The following is an 18,638-nucleotide window of genomic DNA, read 5'->3' on the forward strand; positions in this document are numbered from 1 at the left end:
AAGTCGGCGGAACTTCCCGAAGCCCGGCGGCGGCGGCCATGTTGGGAGCCGCCGCTGTGTGAAGCAGAGCGGCGGTGAGTGGAGCTCGGGCACCGGGGCGGCGAAGGGAAGGGGAAGTCCGTGCCCGGCCTGGGAGGCCAAGGCGGGCGTCGGAGTTGTTCGCAGCAGCCCGGCATTGACTTTGGTTGACAGGGTCCCTCCGTTGGGAGCTTTCGGACCGGTGCGGCCTAGCTCCCGAGCCGCATCCCCGGCCTCGCGTGAAACGTCAAGCCGGGCATCCTTCACTCGAGCCCGGGGAAGGGGGGAACTCTTACACTGGTGTTTTTCCAACCGAGCCTGGTTGTTCCCCATGCTGGTGGCTTGGCCTCCCCCCTCGCCTTGAGGAGGAAGAAGAAGAGGGACCAGGCTCCTTCCCTTTGGGCCAGAAAGCAGGAAAGAGGAAGGAGGCAGCAGCAGCTGGGGGGGCCACCGCCCCTCAGGCCCTGCCACAGGCAGCCATGTCCAACAGCGGACGGAGCCCCTTGCCCACCTTGACGGAGAACACCGAGCAGGTAAGCAGAGAGAAAGAGTATCCACGAGGGGCCTCTTCTAGGCCCCCAAAGGCAGGACTGGCAGTCCCCGAGTTACGAACGAGACCGGGTCTGTAGCCTTGCTCTTAAGTTGAACACCTATGGAAGTCAGAACAGGTACATTTTAAAAGTGTCACTCCATCCAAATGTATATATTATATTACTAGTCATTCCCTGGAAAATAAAGTAACGAGAAAGTGCTGGTTTCTAATATATGTCATTTCTCTACATTTTAAAAAGTGTCACTCCATCCAAATCTATATATTATATTACTTGCCATTCCCTGCCAGGCGTTGCTGTGGAAAATAAAGTAATGAGAAAGTGCTGGTTTCTAATATATGTCATTTCTTTACAGTTTAAAAGTATCACTCCATCCAAATGTATATATTATATTACTACCCATTCCCTGCCAGGCGTTGCTGTGGAAAATAAAGTAATGAGAAAGTGTTGGTTTCTAATATATGTAATTTCTGGCCGGGGTGGTCCATGCCTTGGCCACCTCCAGATTGGACTACTGCAATGCGCTCTACGTGGGGCTGCCCTTGAAAACGGCTCGGAAGTTCCAACTGGTCCAACGAGCAGCAGCCAGGATGTTAACTGGGGCCCCTTACAGAGAGAGGTCAACCCTCCTGTTCAAGGAGCTCCACTGGCTGCCGTTTATTTTCCGAGCCCAAAATAAGGTGCAGGCGCTTATCTACAAAGCCCTGAACGGTTTGGGACCATCCTACCTGCGTGACCGCATCTCCGTCTATGAACCCACACGTGCACTTCAGTCATCTGGAGAGGCCCTGCTCGTGATCCCGCCTGCTTCACAAGCGCAGTTGGTGGGGACACGAGACAGGGCCTTTTCTGTGGTGGCCCCCCGACTCTGGAACGCCCTCCCCAAAGATCTTAGACAGGCCCCTACACTGGCAGTCTTTAGAAAGAACTTGAAGACCTGGCTGTTCCGATGTGCCTTCCCAGATTAGGAAATCTCCAATACCAAGTCCCATAAGATTGCTGCACATCGCACACTGCACTTGCCCTATAAGCCTTATATTCCACCTGTCACATCAGCACTTTTAATCCTGTACCCATTACTCTGGCCCGGCCCAGTTTTATTGTGTCTTAGTGTATTGTTTATTGCTTGTTGTTTGTATTGCTTTAATTGTTTTTAATTTGCCTTACGTTTTGTATTGTTATATTGTGTGTTGAGGCCTTGGCCTTTGTAAGCCGCATCGAGTCCTTCGGGAGATGCTAGCGGGGTACAAATAAAGTTTAATAATAATAATAATTATTATTATTATTTCTTTATATTTTAAAAGTGTCACTCCATCCAAATGTATATATTATATTACTAGCCATTCCCTGCCAGGCGTTGCTGTGGCCCAGTCTGGTGATCTGGAAAATAAAGTAATGAGAAAGTGTTGGTTTCTAATATATGTCATTTCTTTATGCTTGTGGGTACATTTTAAAAGTGTAACTCCATCCAAATCTATATATTATACTAGTCGCCCCCTGCCACGCGTTGCTGTGGCCAACATGGGGGTTCTGTGTATACTCAAGTATAAGCCGAGATTTTCAGCCCTGTTTTAGGCTGAAAAAGCCCCCCTTGGCTTATACTCGAGTTAAGGTTATTTATTATTTTATTACTTTATTTTTATTTCATTTTACAAGCCGTCCCCTGCCACGCGTTGCTGTGGCCGACATGGGGGTTCTGTGTGGGAGGTTTGGCCCAATTCTATCGTTGGTGGGATTCAGAATGTTCTGTGGTTGTAGGTGAACTATAAATCCCAGCAACCACAACTCCCGAATGTCAAGATTCTATTTTCCTCAAACTCCACCAGTGTTCACATTTGGGCATATTGAGTATTCATGTAGAGTTTGGTCCAGATCCAACATTGTTTGAGTCCACAGTACTCTCTGGATGTGGGTGAACTACAACTCCAAAACCAAAGGACACTGCCCACCAAACCCTTCCAGTATTTTCTGTTGGTCATGGGAGAACTGTGTGCCAAGTTTGGTTCAATTCCATCATTGGTGGGGTTCAGAATGCTCTTTGTGATTGCAGGCGAACTCTAAATCCCAGCAACTACAACTCCCAAATGACAAAATCAATTTTTTTGAGTGAAGGACATACATTGGGTTGTTAGGTGTCTTGTGTCCAGATTTGGTGTCAATTCATCCAGTGGTTTTTGAGTTCTGTTAATCCCACAAAGGAACATTACATTTTTATTTATATAGATTATTAGCCATTCCCTGCCAGGCGTTGCTGTGGAAAATAAAGTAACGAGAAAGTGCTGGTTTCTAATATATGTAATTTCTTTACATTTTAAAAGTGTCACTCCATCCAAATCTATATATTATATTACTAGCCATTCCCTGCAAGGCGTTGCTGTGGAAAATAAAGTAATGAGAAAGTGCTGGTTTCTAATATATGTAATTTCTTTCTGCTTGTGGGTAAACACTATTTGGTTACGTTTTCTTGCCCTAGTGAAGGGAGTTGGACTGGATGGCATTAAGTATTTTCTATTGCAGTGGTTCTCAACCTGGGCTCCCCAGATGTTTTTAGCCTTCAAATCCCAGAAATCCTAACAGCTGGTAAACTGGCTGAGATTTCTGGGAGTTGTAGACCAAAAACATCTGGGGAACCCAGGTTGAGAACCACTGTTCTATTGGTTATAGAGGTGTTGTGTAGGAAATTTGCCCCAATTCTATCGTTCATGTGATTCAGACTGCTCTTTGGTTGTAGGTGAACTATAAATCCCAGTAACTACAACTCCCAATGTCAAGGTTTATTTCCCCCAAGCTCCATTTGTGTTCCTAGTTGTGCATATGGAGTATTTGTGCCGAGTGTGGTCCAGAACCATGCTTGTTTGAGTCCACAGTGCTCTCTGGATGGAGGTGTACTACAACTCCCAAACTCAAGGTCAATGCCCACCAAACCCTTCTCATGTTTTCTGTTGGTCATGGGAGTCTTAGGAGCCCCCGGTGGCGCAGTGGGTCAAACCCCTGTGCCGGCAGGACTGAAGACCAACAGGTCGCAGGTTCGAATCCAGGGAGAGGCGGATGAGCTCCCTGTATCAGCTCCAGCTCCTCATGCGGGGACATGAGAGAAGCCTCCCACAAGGATGATAAAAACATCAAATCATCCAGGCGTCCCTTGGGCAACGTCCTTGCAGATGGCCAATTCTCTCACACCAGAAGCGACTTGCTCTTGACACGACAAAAATAAAAAATGGGAGTCCTGTGTGCCATGTTTGATTCAATTCCATCATTGGTGGAGTTCAGAATGCTCTTTGTAGATGAACTATAAATCCCAGCCACTACAACTCCCAAATGACAAACTCATTTTTTTTTAGTAATGGTCACTCCTTGGGTTAGTAGGTGTCTTGTGGCCAAATTTGGGCGCAATTCGTCCAGCCGTTTTTGAATTATGTTAATCCCACAAACTAACACTACATTTTTATTTATATAGATATCAGTGTTTCTCAAGCATTTTTTGACTAAGGACCATTTTAACCAAGGGCCACTCTCCAACATTAGTACCAAAAGGGCTACGAATCCGTTTTTAGTCAATGTTAGATTCGGGTTGGTTATTTGGTGTACTGATTCAGAAAATTGCATGGTATCATGGTACCTTTTTTTTTTTTTTTAGAGCTTATTAGTATTTCAATGGGAAGTGTGGGCCTGCTTTTAGCTGATGAGATAGCATTATTAAATGTGTTTTCAAGTTGTTTCAGACTTAGGTTGACCCTGAGCGAGGGCTGGGTAAATTACCTTGGAGGGCCGTATCCGGCCCCTGGGCCATAGTTTGAGGACCCCTGGGTTAAACTCTTGTGCCAGCAGGACTGTTGATCCACAAGTTGAGCCAACAATGTGATGTGGCGGCAAAAAAAGCCAATGGGATTTTGGCCTGCATCAAGAGGAGCATAGTGTCTAGATCTAGGGAAGTAATGCTCCCCATGCTCTATTCTGCTTTGGTTAGACCACACCTGGAATATTGTGTCCAATTCTGGGCACCACAATTCAAGAGAGATATTGACAAGCTGGAATGTGTCCAGAGGAGAGCGACTAAAATGATAAAAGGTCTGGAGAACAAGCCCTATGAGGAGCGGCTTAAGAAGCTGGGCATGTTTAGCCTGAAGAAGAGAAGGCTGAGAGGAGATATGATACCCATGTATAAATATGTGAGAGGAAGTCACAGGGAGGAGGGAGCAAGCTTGTTTTCTGCTTCCCTGGAGACTAGGACGCGAAACAATGGCTTCAAACTACAAGAAAGGATATTCCATCTGAACATGAGGAAGAACTTCCTGACTGTGAGAGCCGTTCAGCAGTGGAACTCTCTGCCCTGGAGTGTGGTGGAGGCTCCTTCTTTGGAGGTTTTTAAACAGAGGCTAGATGGCCATCTGTCAGGGGTGCTTTGAATGCAATATTCCTGCTTCTTGGCAGAATGGGGTTGGACCGGATGGCCCATGACTGTGAGAGCTGTTCAGCAGTGGAACTCTCTGCCCTGGAGTGTGGTGGAGGCTCATTCTTTGGAGGTTTTTAAACAGAGGCTAGATGGCCATCTGTCAGGGGAGCTTTAAATGCAATATTCCTGCTTCTTGGCATAATGGGGTTGGACTGGATGGCCCATGACTGTGAGAGCTGTACAGCAGTGGAACTCTCTGCCCCGGAGTGTGGTGGAGACTCCTTCTTTGGAGGTTTTTAAACAGAGGCTAGATGGCCATCTGTCACGGGAGCTTTAAATGCAATATTCCTGCTTCTTGGCAGAATGGGGTTGGACTGGATGGCCCATGACTGTGAGAGCTGTTCAGCAGTGGAACTCTCTGCCCTGGAGTGTGGTGGGGGCTCCTTCTTTGGAGGTTTTTAAACAGAGGCTAGATGACCATCTGTCAGGGGTGCTTTGAATACAATATTCCTGCTTCTTGGCAGAATGGGGTTGGACTGGATGGCCCATGACTGTGAGAGCTGTTCAGCAGTGGAACTCTCTGCCCTGGAGTGTGGTGGAGGCTCCTCCTTTGGAGGTTTTTAAACAGAGGCTAGATGGCCATCTGTCAGGTGTGCTTTGAATGCAATATTCCTGCTTCTTGGGAGGGGGTTGGACTGGATGGCCCATGAGGTCTCTTCCAACTCTATGATTCGAAGATTCTCTCATATCCTTGCAAGCTAGAGCTGACAGATGGGAGCTCACCCGGCCTCATGTATTCGAACCCAGGTTGCAACCCAACTTTCAGGTCAGCAGTCCAGCTGGCACCCATTGCGCCACAGCGTGGCCCCCTTGAATCAGATCCTGGGATATGCAATATTCCTGTTTCTTGGCAGGGGCTTGGACTGGATGGCCCATGAGGTCTCTCCCAACTCTTTGATTCTATGGTTCTATATAGGTCCTGTCTAGGAGGGGCCTCAGAGAAATCTACTCCTCTGAAGGGAAATTCACTCCAGAAAGTCAGCTCAGAAGATATACAATAAGTTATGCAGTGGGTTGTTGTAGGTTTTCCGGTCTGTATGGCCATGTTCTAGAAGCATTCTCTTTTGATGTTTCGCCTGCATCTGTGGCAGGCATCCTCAGAGGTTGTGCAGTGTTATGGTGGGGGTCTCCACTGAAGCTTTATCACCAATCCTTATTTCCAAATTTTTCAAAATCCAGTTCTCACAGGGACACAATAGTAGAGGGAGCTTTTGTCTCTTCCTCTTCCCTTTTATTTTTCTCCCCTGTCATAGCCATAGAATGATGTGTTGAAATGTTCTCACCACGTCCTGTTGTCGAAAGGCAGAAACTGGAACAGAGCTCATTGAAAAACAATCCCAAAACAGCATGCATGGGAAGGCAAAAGGGTCCTGTTCCTTTAAGAGTTGCAAGGAAAAGGGACTCTAGTTAGGCAGAGAGGATTCTCCCCTCCTCTCCCCACCCCCCATCTCTGCAGCTCTATGATGGGAGAAGCATAGGATTGCCACCACTTTTTTTTGTTAACTGTTTCTATTCCATTGCCTCCAGGCAGTCGTGGTTGCCTTGGTTTGCCTTGCTTCTCTGTCATTTTTTACATGGAAAGAAAAACCTTTCCCATCAGAATAGTTTAAAGCAGTGTTTCTCAATCTTCTGAATGCTGCGACCCCTTAATACAGTTCCTCATGTTGTGGTGACCCCCAACCATCACACTGTTTCATAACAGTATTTGCTACTGTTATGAATCGGCATGTAAATATATGATATACAGAATGTGTTTTGATTCACAGGACTAGATTTGGCACATGATACACCCAAATTTGACTAGTGGTGGTATTGTGGGGAGGATTGATTTTGTCACTTGGGAGTTGTAGTTGATGGGATTTATAGTTCACCTGCAATTGTCAGGTAAATATCTGATATGCAGGAAGTATTTTCAGTTACTGGACCAAATTTGGCACAAATATCCAATATGCCCAAATTCTAATACTGGTGGGGTTGGAAGGATTGATTTTGTCATTTGAGATTTGCAGTTCCTGGGATTTATAGTTAACCTACAATCAAGGAGCATGGTGACCCCCAACCATAACATTATTTTCGTTGATACTTCATCACTGTCATATTGCTACTGTCATTAGGGAGTTGTCGTTCCTGGGATTTATAGTTCACCTATAATCAAAGAGTGTTCTGAACTCCACCAATGATGGAATTGAACCAAACTTGGCACACAGAACTCCCATGACCAACAGAAAATACTGGAAGGGTTTGGTGGGCATTGACCTTGAATTTTGGAGTTGTAGTTTACCTACATCCAGAGAGCACTGTGGATTCAAACAATGATGGATCTGGACCAAACTTTATAGTTAACCTACAATCAAAGGGCATGCTGAACTCCACCAATGATGGAATTGAACCAAACTTGGCACACAGAACTACCACGACCAACAGAAAATACTGGAAGGGTTTGGTGGACATTGACCTTGAAATTTGGAGTTGTAGAATCATAGAATCAAAGAGTTGGAAGAGACCTCATGGGCCATCCAGTCCAACCCCATTCTGCCAAGAAGCAGGAATATTGCATTCAAATCACCCCTGACAAATGGCCATCCAGCCTCTGCTTAAAAGCTTCCAAAGAAGGAGCCTCCACCACACTCCGGGGCAGAGAGTTCCACTGCTGAACGGCTCTCACAGTCAGGAAGTTCTTCCTAATGTTCAGATGGAATCTCCTCTCTTGTAGTTTGAAGCCATTGTTCCGCGTCCTAGTCTCCAAGGAAGCAGAAAACAAGCTTGCTCCCTCCTCCCTGTGGCTTCCTCTCACATATTTATACATGGCTATCATATCTCCTTTCAGCCTTCTCTTCTTCAGGTTAAACATGCCCAGCTCCTTAAGCCGCTCCTCATAGGGCTTGTTCTCCAGACCCTTGATCATTTTAGTTGCCCTCCTCTGGACACATTCCAGCTTGTCAATATCTCTCTTGAATTGTGGTGCCCAGAATTGGACATAATATTCCAGATGTGGTCCAACCAAAGCGGAATAGAGGGGTAGCATGACTTCCCTAGATCTAGACACTATGCTCCTATTGATGCAGGCCAAAATCCCATTGGCTTTTTTTGCCGCCACATCACATTGTTGGCTCATGTTTAACTTGTTGTCCACGAGGACTCCAAGATCTTTTTCACACGTACTGCTCTCGAGCCAGGCATTGTCCCCCATTCTGTATCTTTGCATTTCATTTTTTCTGCCAAAGTGGAGTATCTTGCATTTGTCACTGTTGAACTTCATTTTGTTAGTTTTGGCCCATCTTGTCTTACTAATAATATAATATAGTATATTGTATATACGTATAATATTTATATATTATAATGTAATACAATGTAATACTAGTAATAATAATTCAATATTATAATTATAATTATACATTTACATAACATGTAATATTACTAATAATATTACAATATAATGGTATAGTGCAATATAGTAATATATACTGATATTGTACTATGCTAATAATATAATATATTGTATGAAAATATATATTGTAAGCCGCTCTGAGTCCCCTTCGGGGTGAGAAGGGCGGCATAGAAATGCCGTAAATAAATAAATAATCGTCAGGTAAATATCTGATATGCAGGAAGTATTTTCAGTTACTGGACACAAATATCCAATACGCCCAAATTCTAATACTGGTGGGGTTGGAAGGGTTGATTTTGTCATTTGGGATTTGCAGTTACTGGGATCTATAGTTAAACTACAATCAAGGAGCATGCTGAACTCCACCAATGATGGAATTGAACCAAACTTGGCACACAGAACTCCCATGACCAACAGAAAATACTGGAAGGGTTTGGTGGGCACTGACCTTGAGTTTGGGAGTTGTAGTTTACCTACATCCAGAGAGCACTGTGGATTCAAACAATGATGGATTTTTAGTGTGTGTGTCACCTACATTTGGATAATACCTTGGATCTGGACCAAATTTAGCACGAATATTCAACATGCCCAAATGTGAATACTGGTGCAGTTTGGAGGAAATAGGCCTTGATATTTGGAAGTTGTAGTTGCTGGGATTTATAGTTCACCTACAATCAAAGAGCATTCTGAATCAATTACAACTCCCAAATGACAAAATCAACCCCCCACCGACTCATATGTTGGCGTATTGGGTATTTGTGCCAAATTTGGTCCAGTGAATGACAATACATCTTGCATATCAGATATTTACATGATGATTCATAACAGTAGCAAAATTATAGTGTGTTGTTGAAGGCTTTCATGGCCAGCATCACTGGGTTGCTGTGAGTTTTCCGGGTTGTATGACCATGTTCTGGAAGCATTCTCTTCTGACATTCACACCAGTCTCAAGCAGACAAGAGTTCTTTCTTTCACTCTAGAATCATAGAATCATAGAGTTGGAAGAGACCTCATGGGCCATCCAGTCCAACCCCCTGCCAAGAAGCAGGAATATTGCATTCAAAGCACCCCTGACAGATGGCCATCCAGCCTTTGTTTAATAGCTTCCAAAGAAGGAGCCTCCACCACACTCTGGGGCAGGGAGTTCCACTGCTGAATGGCTCTCACAGTCAGGAAGTTCTTCCTGACTTCCTGAAAACTTCCTGGACCCCTCAACCTCGAGAATGCCTGCCATAGATGTGGGCAAAACGTCAGGAGAGAATGCTTCTAGAACATGGCCAGACAGCCCAGAAAGCTCACAGCAACTCAGCAAATTTACAGTTAGGAAGTAACAACAAAAATAATTTTATGATTGGGGGTCACCACAACGTGAGGAATTGTATTAAGGGATTGCGACATTAAGAAAAAAAATTACTCCTTGTTGACGTTGTGGGAATTAGAGTAAAAGGAACCTAGATCTGAAAGGGACCACAAGGGTCATCCAGTCCATCCCCCTGCCATGTAGGAATGTACGATCAAAGCACTCTTGACAGATGGTCATCTAAGCCTCTGCTTGAAAGCCTCCAAAAAAGGAGACTCCTCCACAATCCAGGGCAACATATTCCAGTGATGAACAGCTCTTAGCAATAGGAAGTTCATCCTGAAATTGAGGTGGAATGTCTTTTCCTTCAGATCATCTGGAATCATAGAATCCTAGAGTTGGAAGAGACCTCATGGGCCATCCAGTCCAACCCCCTGCCAAGAAGCAGGAATATTGCATTCAAAGCACCCCTGACAGATAGCCATCCAGCCTCTGTTTAAAAGCTTCCAAAGAAGGAGCCTCCACCACACTCCGGGGCAGAGAGTTCCACTGCTGAACAGTTCTCACAGTCAGGAAGTTCTTCCTGATGTTCAGATGGAATCTCCTTTCTTGTAGTTTGAAGCCATTGGTTCTCCAATCCTATAGAGAATGGCGCAAGCGTTGAAAGGAGCTGTACTCTGTGTAAGATCTTGATTGCTTCCCTTCCAGGCATGTATTTGCAGGGCGGGAAACGTGTTGCTTGAGGAGGGAAGAGAGTGAATTGAAAATTGCAACCTGTGTGCGAGATCTTGCATTTTGTGTTGTGTTAACAGTGGCATTAACTGTTGTTTTTTCTGTGATGATGCTTTGCACTGGGAGGGCTTGTCAGTAGAACAGGTAAACATTTGCACATTTTCTGACAATAAGGTAGATTAAGTACTGAATATGTGATCTCACCAGATGATACTTTGACGAGTGTTAGTGTTAGGCGGTCCCTCGTAGCTCGATGGTGATGCTCTTCCAGATGTGGTATGTTGGTGGTGGATCCATAGGTGGTTGTAGAGTCCTATTCTTGATCCGCATGTTCTCCTGCAGTGAGGATATCAGTTTCCAGGTGGAAGGCGGTCCTGGCCAGGGTTGGCTTCTTCTTCTTCTTGGCATGTTTTCCCCTTTCGTCCTCCATACATGCCTCTTTGAATTCTGCAGCACTGCTAGTCACAGCTGTCCTCCAGTTAGAGCGCTCAAGGGCCAGGGCTTTCCACTTCTCGCTGTCTATGCCACAGTTTTTAAGGTGGGCTTTAAGCTCATCTTTATTATTTATTTATTAATTTCGAACATTTTTACCCCGCCCTTCTCAACCCCGAGGGAGATTCAGGGTGGTTTCCAATTGGCAATAATTCAATGCCGCATCATAAAATACAAAATAGCAAATATAACAATTAAAAACATGAACATTAAGAAATAAAGATTAAACAGTATACTTACATTGTCGAAGGCTTTCATGGCTGGAATCACTAGGTTCTTTTGGGTTTTTTCGGGCTATAGGGCCATGTTCTAGAGGCATTTCTCCTGACGTTTTGCCTGCATCTATGGCAAGCATCCTCAGAGGTAGTGAGGCTTGTTGGGATTAGAACAATGGGTTTATATATCTGTGGAATGGCTGTGGTGGGGCAAAGAGCTCTCTTCTGCTGGAGCTAGGTGTGAATGTTTCAACTGACCACCTTCATTAACATTTGAAGGCCTGGCTGAGCCTGGGAAAATCTTTTGTTGAGAGGTGTTAAGGAAGAGACCATGAAAATGAACAAAATCTGGCTACCAGTATTAAAAAACTCTAAAATTACAACAGCAAAACAGCAGAGAGGAAACAACCAGGCACATCTTAACACCTCTCAACAAAAGATTTTCCCAGGCTCAGGCAGGCCTTCAAATGCTAATGAAGGTGGTCAGTTGAAACATTCACACCTAGCTCCAGCAGAGAAGAGCTCTTTGCCCCACCCCAGCCATTTCACAGATATATAAACCCATTGTCCTAATTCCAACAGACCTCACTACCTCTGAGGATGCTTGCCATAGATGCAGGCGAAACGTCAGGAGAAATGCCTCTAGAACATGGCCCTATAGCCCGAAAAAACCCACAAGAACCTAGTATACTTACAATCTATTTAGCTATTGCAAGTCTGATGGCTATTTATCTAGCCATATACTAATGATTACTCCTCTTAACTTATCTAAATCCACTTCCAAGCCATAGTCAAACATTATCAATTGGCCTTTAGCCTAATTGCCCGAAGATCTGGTCCCACAACCACGTTTTTACCTTTTTTCTAAAGGTGAGGAGGGATGACGATGACCTAATTTCCCCAGGAAGCGAATTCCAAAGGCGGGAGGCTACCACCGAGAAGGCCCTGTCCCTCGTCCCGGCCAAGCGTGTTTGAGACAAAGGCAGGGCTGAGAGCAGGGCCTCCCCAGAAGATCTTAAGCTCCGAGGTGGGACGTAGAAGGAGATACGTTTGGACAGGTACGCTGGACCTGAGCCGTATAGGGTTTTATAGGTCAAGACCAGCACTTTGAATTGTGCTCGGAATTGGATCGGCAGCCAGTGGAGCTGACACAACAGGGGGGTGGTATGCTCCCTGTATGACGCTTCGGTGAGTAATCTAGCTGCCGCCCGTTGGACTAATTACAGTTTCCGAACAGTCTTCAAAGGCAACCCCATGTAGAGCCTTTCTTTTCCTGTCCACCAACATTACGTTTCCCATTCTTGAGTTTAGAGTAAAGCAACTGCTTTGGAACACGGTGATCGGGCATTCGGACAATGTTTCTGGTCCAGTGGAGTTGATGGCATAGGAGCATCACTTCAGTGCTGGTGGTCTTTGCTTCTTCCAGCACGCTGACAATTGTCCACCTGTCTTCCCAAGAGATTTGCAAGATTTTTCAGAGGCAACACTGAAGGAATCTTTCCAGGTGTAATGTGTGACATTTGTAGACAGTTTTGCAGGCGTAGAAAAGGGTTGGGAGGACTGTGGCTTTATAAACAAGCCCCTTTGGTCTCCCTACGGATGTCCCGATCCTCAAACACTCTGTGCTTCATTCGGAAAAGTGCTGCACTCGCAGAGCTCAGACGGTGTTGTATTTCAGTGCCAATGTTGACTTTTGTGAAGTCTCAGGCGGTGTTGTATTGCTCAGACGGTGTTGTATTTCAGTGTCAATGTTGACTTTTGTGAGTCCCTCTGCAAAGGTCGAGATAGGACGGGATACAAATGTCTGAAATAAGTAATAACTAAATAAAAAAGACTTCCTTTGCTGTGATTGGTTGGCCTCTCAGCCAAGGGGAGAGCTTTTTATTTCTCGTGTCAGGGCAGCCATTCAAATATATTACGTTTCTAACAGAACAAGGCAAACAAACAGAGAAAATACAAAATGTGCCTTCCAAGTCGCCCAGTCCTCTGTGTGCCCAGGGGGGAGTCTCTCATTTGGTATCAGCCATTGGTTGAGGTTCTGGGTTTGAGCCTGCCACTTTTGGACTCTCGCTTGCTGAGGTGTTCCAGCGAGTGTCTCTGTAGATCTTAGAAAACTATGTCTGGATTTAAGTCGTTGACGTGCTGGCTGAGCTGACTCCACAAAAGTCAATATTGACACTGAAATACAATACCACCTGAGCTCTGCGAGTGCAGCACTTTTCTGAATGAAGCACAGAGTGTTTGAGGATTGGGACATCCGTAGGGAGACCAAAGGTCTCTTCGTGACGGCATTTCTGTGTACGAACCCTCACGATGTCTTCAATCATCTGGAGAGGCCCTGCTCGCGCTCCCACCTGTATCGCAGGTACGATTGGTGGGGACGAGGGAGAGGGCCTTCTCGGTGGTGGCCCCTCGACTCTGGAACTCGCTCCCCAAGGACATCAGACATGCTCCAACTCTGGCAGTCTTTAGGAGGAACCTGAAAGCGTGGTTGTTCCAGTTTGCCTTCCCAGAGCAAGAAAATACCCTCAGCGATATGTCCCTAAATGCACTTTATCACTGATTTAGGATTGTCCGTGCCCCATCTCTACCTGAAAACTCTATCCCAGTTATATCCTACCTTGTCCATGCCCAGTATTATTTTTAAAATTTTAAATTATTACATTTGGCCCAGCCATAGGTTTTAAATGTTGTTGTTATTGTTACTGTTTATTGTTTACTTTTGTTTATGAGATTTATTTTAACTGTTGTATTGATTGTTTTCTTATTGCTTTCATTGTTGATGTACTTGGGCTCGGCCTCATATAAGCCGCACCGAGTCCCTTGGGGAGATGGTAGCGGGGTATAAATAACATATATTATTATTATTATTATTATTATTATTATTATTATTTATAATGCCACTGTCCTCCCAACCCTGCTCTACGCTGTCTACAAATGTCACACATAACACCTGGAAAGATTCCTTCATCGTTGTATTTCAGTGTCAATGTTGACTGTTGTGTTAGGAACCACCGATTTAGAGGCATATCTTTCCCCCAAATTATATACCCTTTGTAAGCTGTGTCCTTTGCTGAAAAGGCCACCCTTCTGCCTATGTTAGTACATTGCCACTCACATTTGTGGTATAAGTATTTGCAGATACAATTATTTGTGGATTATTGCATTCACTGCTGTTTATTTATTTATCATGTCAGTGCAACCAGTCGATTATATTACACTTCTAACAGAACACAGCAAAAAAAACAGACAAAATACAAATTTTGTGAGTTTGGTAGTTGATTAAATGTCCTTTGACCAGTATCTGGCCACTTGGAGTGCCTCTGGTGTTGCCGCAAGGAGGTCCTCCATTGTGCATGTGGCAGGGCTCAGGGTGCATTGCAGCAGGTGGTCAGTGGTTTGCTCTTCTCCACACTCGCATGTCGAGGATTCAGCTTTGTAGCCCCATTTCTGAAGGTTGGCTCTGCATCTTGTGGTGCCAGAGCGCAGTCTGTTCAGCGCCTTCCAAGTCGCCCAGTCCTCTGTGTGCCCAGGGGGAAGTCTCTCATTTGGTATCAGCCATTGGTTGAGGTTCTGGGTTTGAGCCTGCCACTTTTGGACTCTTGCTTGCTGAGGTGTTCCGCCGAGTGTCTGTAGATTTTAGAAAACTATTTCTAGATTTAAGTCATTGATGTGGTGGCTGATACCCAAATGGGATGAGCTGGAGATGTCTCTGCCTTGGTCCTTTCACTATTGGCTGCTACTTCCCGGCGGATGTCAGGTGGTGCAATACCGGCTAAGCAGTGTAATTTCTCCAGTGGTGTAGGGCGCAGACACCCCGTGATAATGCGGCATGTCTCATTAAGAGCCACATCCACTGTTTTAGTGTGGTGAGATGTGTTCGACACTGGGCATGCATATACAGCAGCAGAGTAGCACAGCGCAAGGGCAGATGTCTTCCCTGTATCTGGTTGTGATCCCCAGGTTGTGCCAGTCAGCTTTCGTACGATATTGTTTCTAGCACCCACTTTTTGCTTGATGTTCAGGCAGTGCTTCTTGTAGGTAAGAGCATGGTCCAGAGTGACTCCCAGGTATTTGGGTGTGCTGCAATGCTCCAGTGGGATTCCTTCCCAGGTCATCCTCAGAGCTCGGGATGCTTGTCTGTTCTTAAGGTGAAAGGCACATGTCTGTGTTTTAGATGGATTAGGGATCAGCTGGTTTTCCCTGTAATAGGCAGTGCACAATTGCTGTTGCCTTACCTCATTTTTAACAGGGGCATCAATAGCACAAATGTCACTGGGCAGAAATCAAACTGGCAGAGTAGTTGGGTCCAGCTGTGTGTGCATTGTGTTGTTTTCATGGCCATGATCATTGAGTTGCTGTGAGTTTTCTGGGCTGTATGGCCATGCTCCAGAAGCATTCCCTTGCTCATTTACAGAGGCTGGAGGGAAGAGGAGTTCGGAATGAAAGGAGGAAGGCTCACTGGAGCAGGAAGGAAAAGAGAGTGGGATGGGACAGGAAGAACGAAGAGGGTGTTCCCCCTTCTTTGGGATGGAGAGGACAGCAATGGGATGGGAAAGTTTGATCTCACGAATCCCAGTTTGTACACTTAGCACCATATGTGACTTCAAGTCACCTCTCAACTTGTGATGACCCCATGAATTTCAGAGTTTTCTGAGGCATATATTCAGATGATGTTTGCCAGTTCCTTCCTATGAAATATAGCCTATTGGTATTGTTTGATAACACTGTTCAACAGAGAAAAAGTTTCGGGCCTGAAAATAGTTGTTCTTTTATGATTTTGGGGTGCTGAAAATGAAAATGACATTTAAAAATGTATATTGGCTCTAGTTTTTATGATATAAGCAATCACGTGATCACGTATGGTTGAAAAAATGCATGTTGCGACTTACACTATGGAAGATTCTAGAATACTCTAGAAAGTTTGATGACGCAGTATTAGTGCTGTATGCAAAAGCCAGAAAGCCAGACTTTTGAACGGTGAGGGTCAGTCAGTTGTAGACTGAGACAGTATCGTTAAACCTCGTTTTACATTGTTCTTTTGACTGTAATTATGCCTCGCACGTGTGTAAATAAAGCACTATGGAAAAAAGGTATCAAGGCCAATGGACTCCGTCAATCTGTCAGACTACTGTTGGAGCATTGCAAGAGGGAATCCTTTCCTTGAATACAAAAGAAAAGTCAAGAGAAGCAAACAGGATATAAACTAAAGTCACGATTAAAGCGACATTTAAACTTTCAGACTTTTCAACAGCATTAGGCCTACGAATATAGTTTCTTGCTGCACAAACATAAACAATAGACTAATTAAATAAATATTTCTCATGTATAAACTATTGGCAATATAATTTGACTAAAATTTAGTAAATATTCACGGTTTATATACATGCAGTAAGGTTAGGCGCATTATCATAATATTAACGAATTACCTATTGTGGAGAAAATTGAAATAGCTGTTGCATAAAAACCAGAGCCAATTAACACATTAAATTATTATATTTGAATCCAACATGTTAAATGTATTAAGAAACAGCACATTTCGTTTCCGTAACTGAGAAAAACTGAAAATTTGTAGAACAGTGTAACCCACGGAACCAGCACTCAGCATTCACAGCTGAACCCCCCACTTCCCACCCTCTTGTCTCATTCATCCCTGGGATGTGCCTCTTTCTCTTCAGCTTCTGCAGTTTCCTGCTCTTGTGGGCTGCTCTTTGCAGCTTCCACGTTGTCTTAATTGCGTTAATAGGTAACTTAGTCGTTGAGTGGACTGGAGGAGGCAGAAATGGTGGGTTGCGGCTGGAAGCTAAAAATTACCTCTGTACTGAGAAAGTCGCATGGTATTTTTGGTTTCTGACACAAGGCACAGACCAGTCAGAAGGCCTTGTGTCAGGTGTGAGAGACAGAGGTGGACCGAAGTGACACAACCCACAAGAGTATTTCCTGGGTCACTCTTATGATTTATTTTTTTTTGTCGTGTCAGGAGCGACTTGAGAAACTGCAAGTTGCTTCTGGTGTGAGAGAATTGGCCGTCTGCAAGGACGTTGCCCAAGGGATGCCTGGATGATTTTGATATTTTTATCATCCTTGTGGGAGGCTTCTCTCATGTCCCCGCATGAGGAGCTGGAGCTGATAGAGGAAGCTCATCTGCCTCTCCCCGGATTTGAACCTACAACCTGTTGGTCTTCAGTCCTGCCGGCACAGGGGGTTTAACCCACTGCACCACCGGGGGCTCAGGAACGATAGAGTAGTGATTATGCCACACCGGGATTGTGGCGCAGCTGGTTGAGTGTCAGCTGCATTAAAATCATTCTGACCAAAAGGTCATGAGTTCGAAGCCAGCCCGGATTGGAGTGGGTTTCCAACCAAATGTGTGTAGCCTGTTGTCGACCTTTGCAACCCGAAAGACAGTTGCATCTGTCAAGTAGGAAAATTAGGTACCACCTTAAAGTGTGGGGAGGCTAAATTAACTAATTTATGAGGCCATAAAGAAGATTCCAGCAGGGAAGCATGCGGGGAATGCGGAAGTGCTTCATCAGCGTCGCAGATGGATGATGAAAGCGACAGCTCCCCTGGCGGCCAGAAAAAGTTAAAATAGCCTCTGTGTATGTCTGTATATGTTTGTATGTCAAAAATTGGCATTGAATGTTTGCCATATATGTGTACACTGTAATCCGCCCTGAGTCCCCTGTGGGGTGAGAAGGGCGGAATAGAAAAGCTGTAATTAAATAAATACATAAATAAATAAATATTATGAGATGTTCTTAATTTCAGTTGTCCTTGCCCAGTAGAACTCTCCCAAAGATGATGTTTTAGGCTAATTATTTCTAGGAAATGGTGGAGAAAAGAAGAGGATGTGGTTCAGTGGTAGCCCAAGGGTCAATTTCTAGTATGTCCAGGTAATGCTAGAAAAGAGATCTGCTTGGAACGTTGGAAAGCAGTTTTCATTTGGTGTCAGAAGCGACTTGAGAACATACTGTAAGTTGCTTGTGGTGTGAGAGAATTGGCAGTCTACAGAGATATTGCCCAGGGGATGCTTCTCTCATGTCCCTGCAAGCTAGAGCTGGCAGTTGGGAGCTCACCTTGTCTCGCGGATTCGAACCAGCAACCTTCCGGTCAGCAACCTAACCTTCTGGTCAGCAGTCTAGCTGACACAAGGGTTTCTCTCTTCACTTGGCGGGGATGAGAGACAGGGGCTTCTCAGTGGTGGCCCCTCGGCTGTGGAATGCCCTGCTTGCAGATATCAGATCGGCCCCTTCCCTGCTGGCGTTTCGGAGGAAAGTGAAGACCTGGCTGTTTGAACAAGCATTTGATTAAACAGTGTAATTGAACACAGGAATATGGAATAATGGATGATGAGACTGGATTCTGATTTTACTCTTGAGGCGCTAATGATTGTTATACTGATGTTTAATGATTTCTGTTACAATTGTTTTTAATTGCCCTATACTTGTCTCGTGATGTTTTGTATCGATGTTGTTCACCGCTTTGA

The 18,638-nt window shown here is 44.8% G+C and overlaps 1 protein-coding gene across 8 annotated transcripts in view; it reads left to right on the forward strand.

Moving 5' to 3' along the window:
• MARK2 (microtubule affinity regulating kinase 2) overlaps window positions 1-18,638 on the forward strand; it is a 220,298-nt gene continuing 201,660 nt past the window's right edge. For 4 of the 8 annotated variants that reach the window (XM_060758466.2, XM_067472467.1, XM_067472466.1 and 1 more), the window contains exon 1: window positions 1-551. In XM_060758466.2, coding sequence (XP_060614449.2) covers window positions 498-551 — 54 coding nt within the window. In that variant the 5' untranslated portion in view covers window positions 1-497. The remainder of the gene's footprint in view (window positions 552-18,638) is intronic. The other 4 variants (XM_067472469.1, XM_067472471.1, XM_067472470.1 and 1 more) reach the window with 1 other exon arrangement.

This window comes from Anolis sagrei, chromosome 12, assembly GCF_037176765.1.
Source record: "Anolis sagrei isolate rAnoSag1 chromosome 12, rAnoSag1.mat, whole genome shotgun sequence".
In the NCBI taxonomy this organism is placed as follows: Eukaryota; Metazoa; Chordata; class Lepidosauria; order Squamata; family Dactyloidae; genus Anolis; species Anolis sagrei.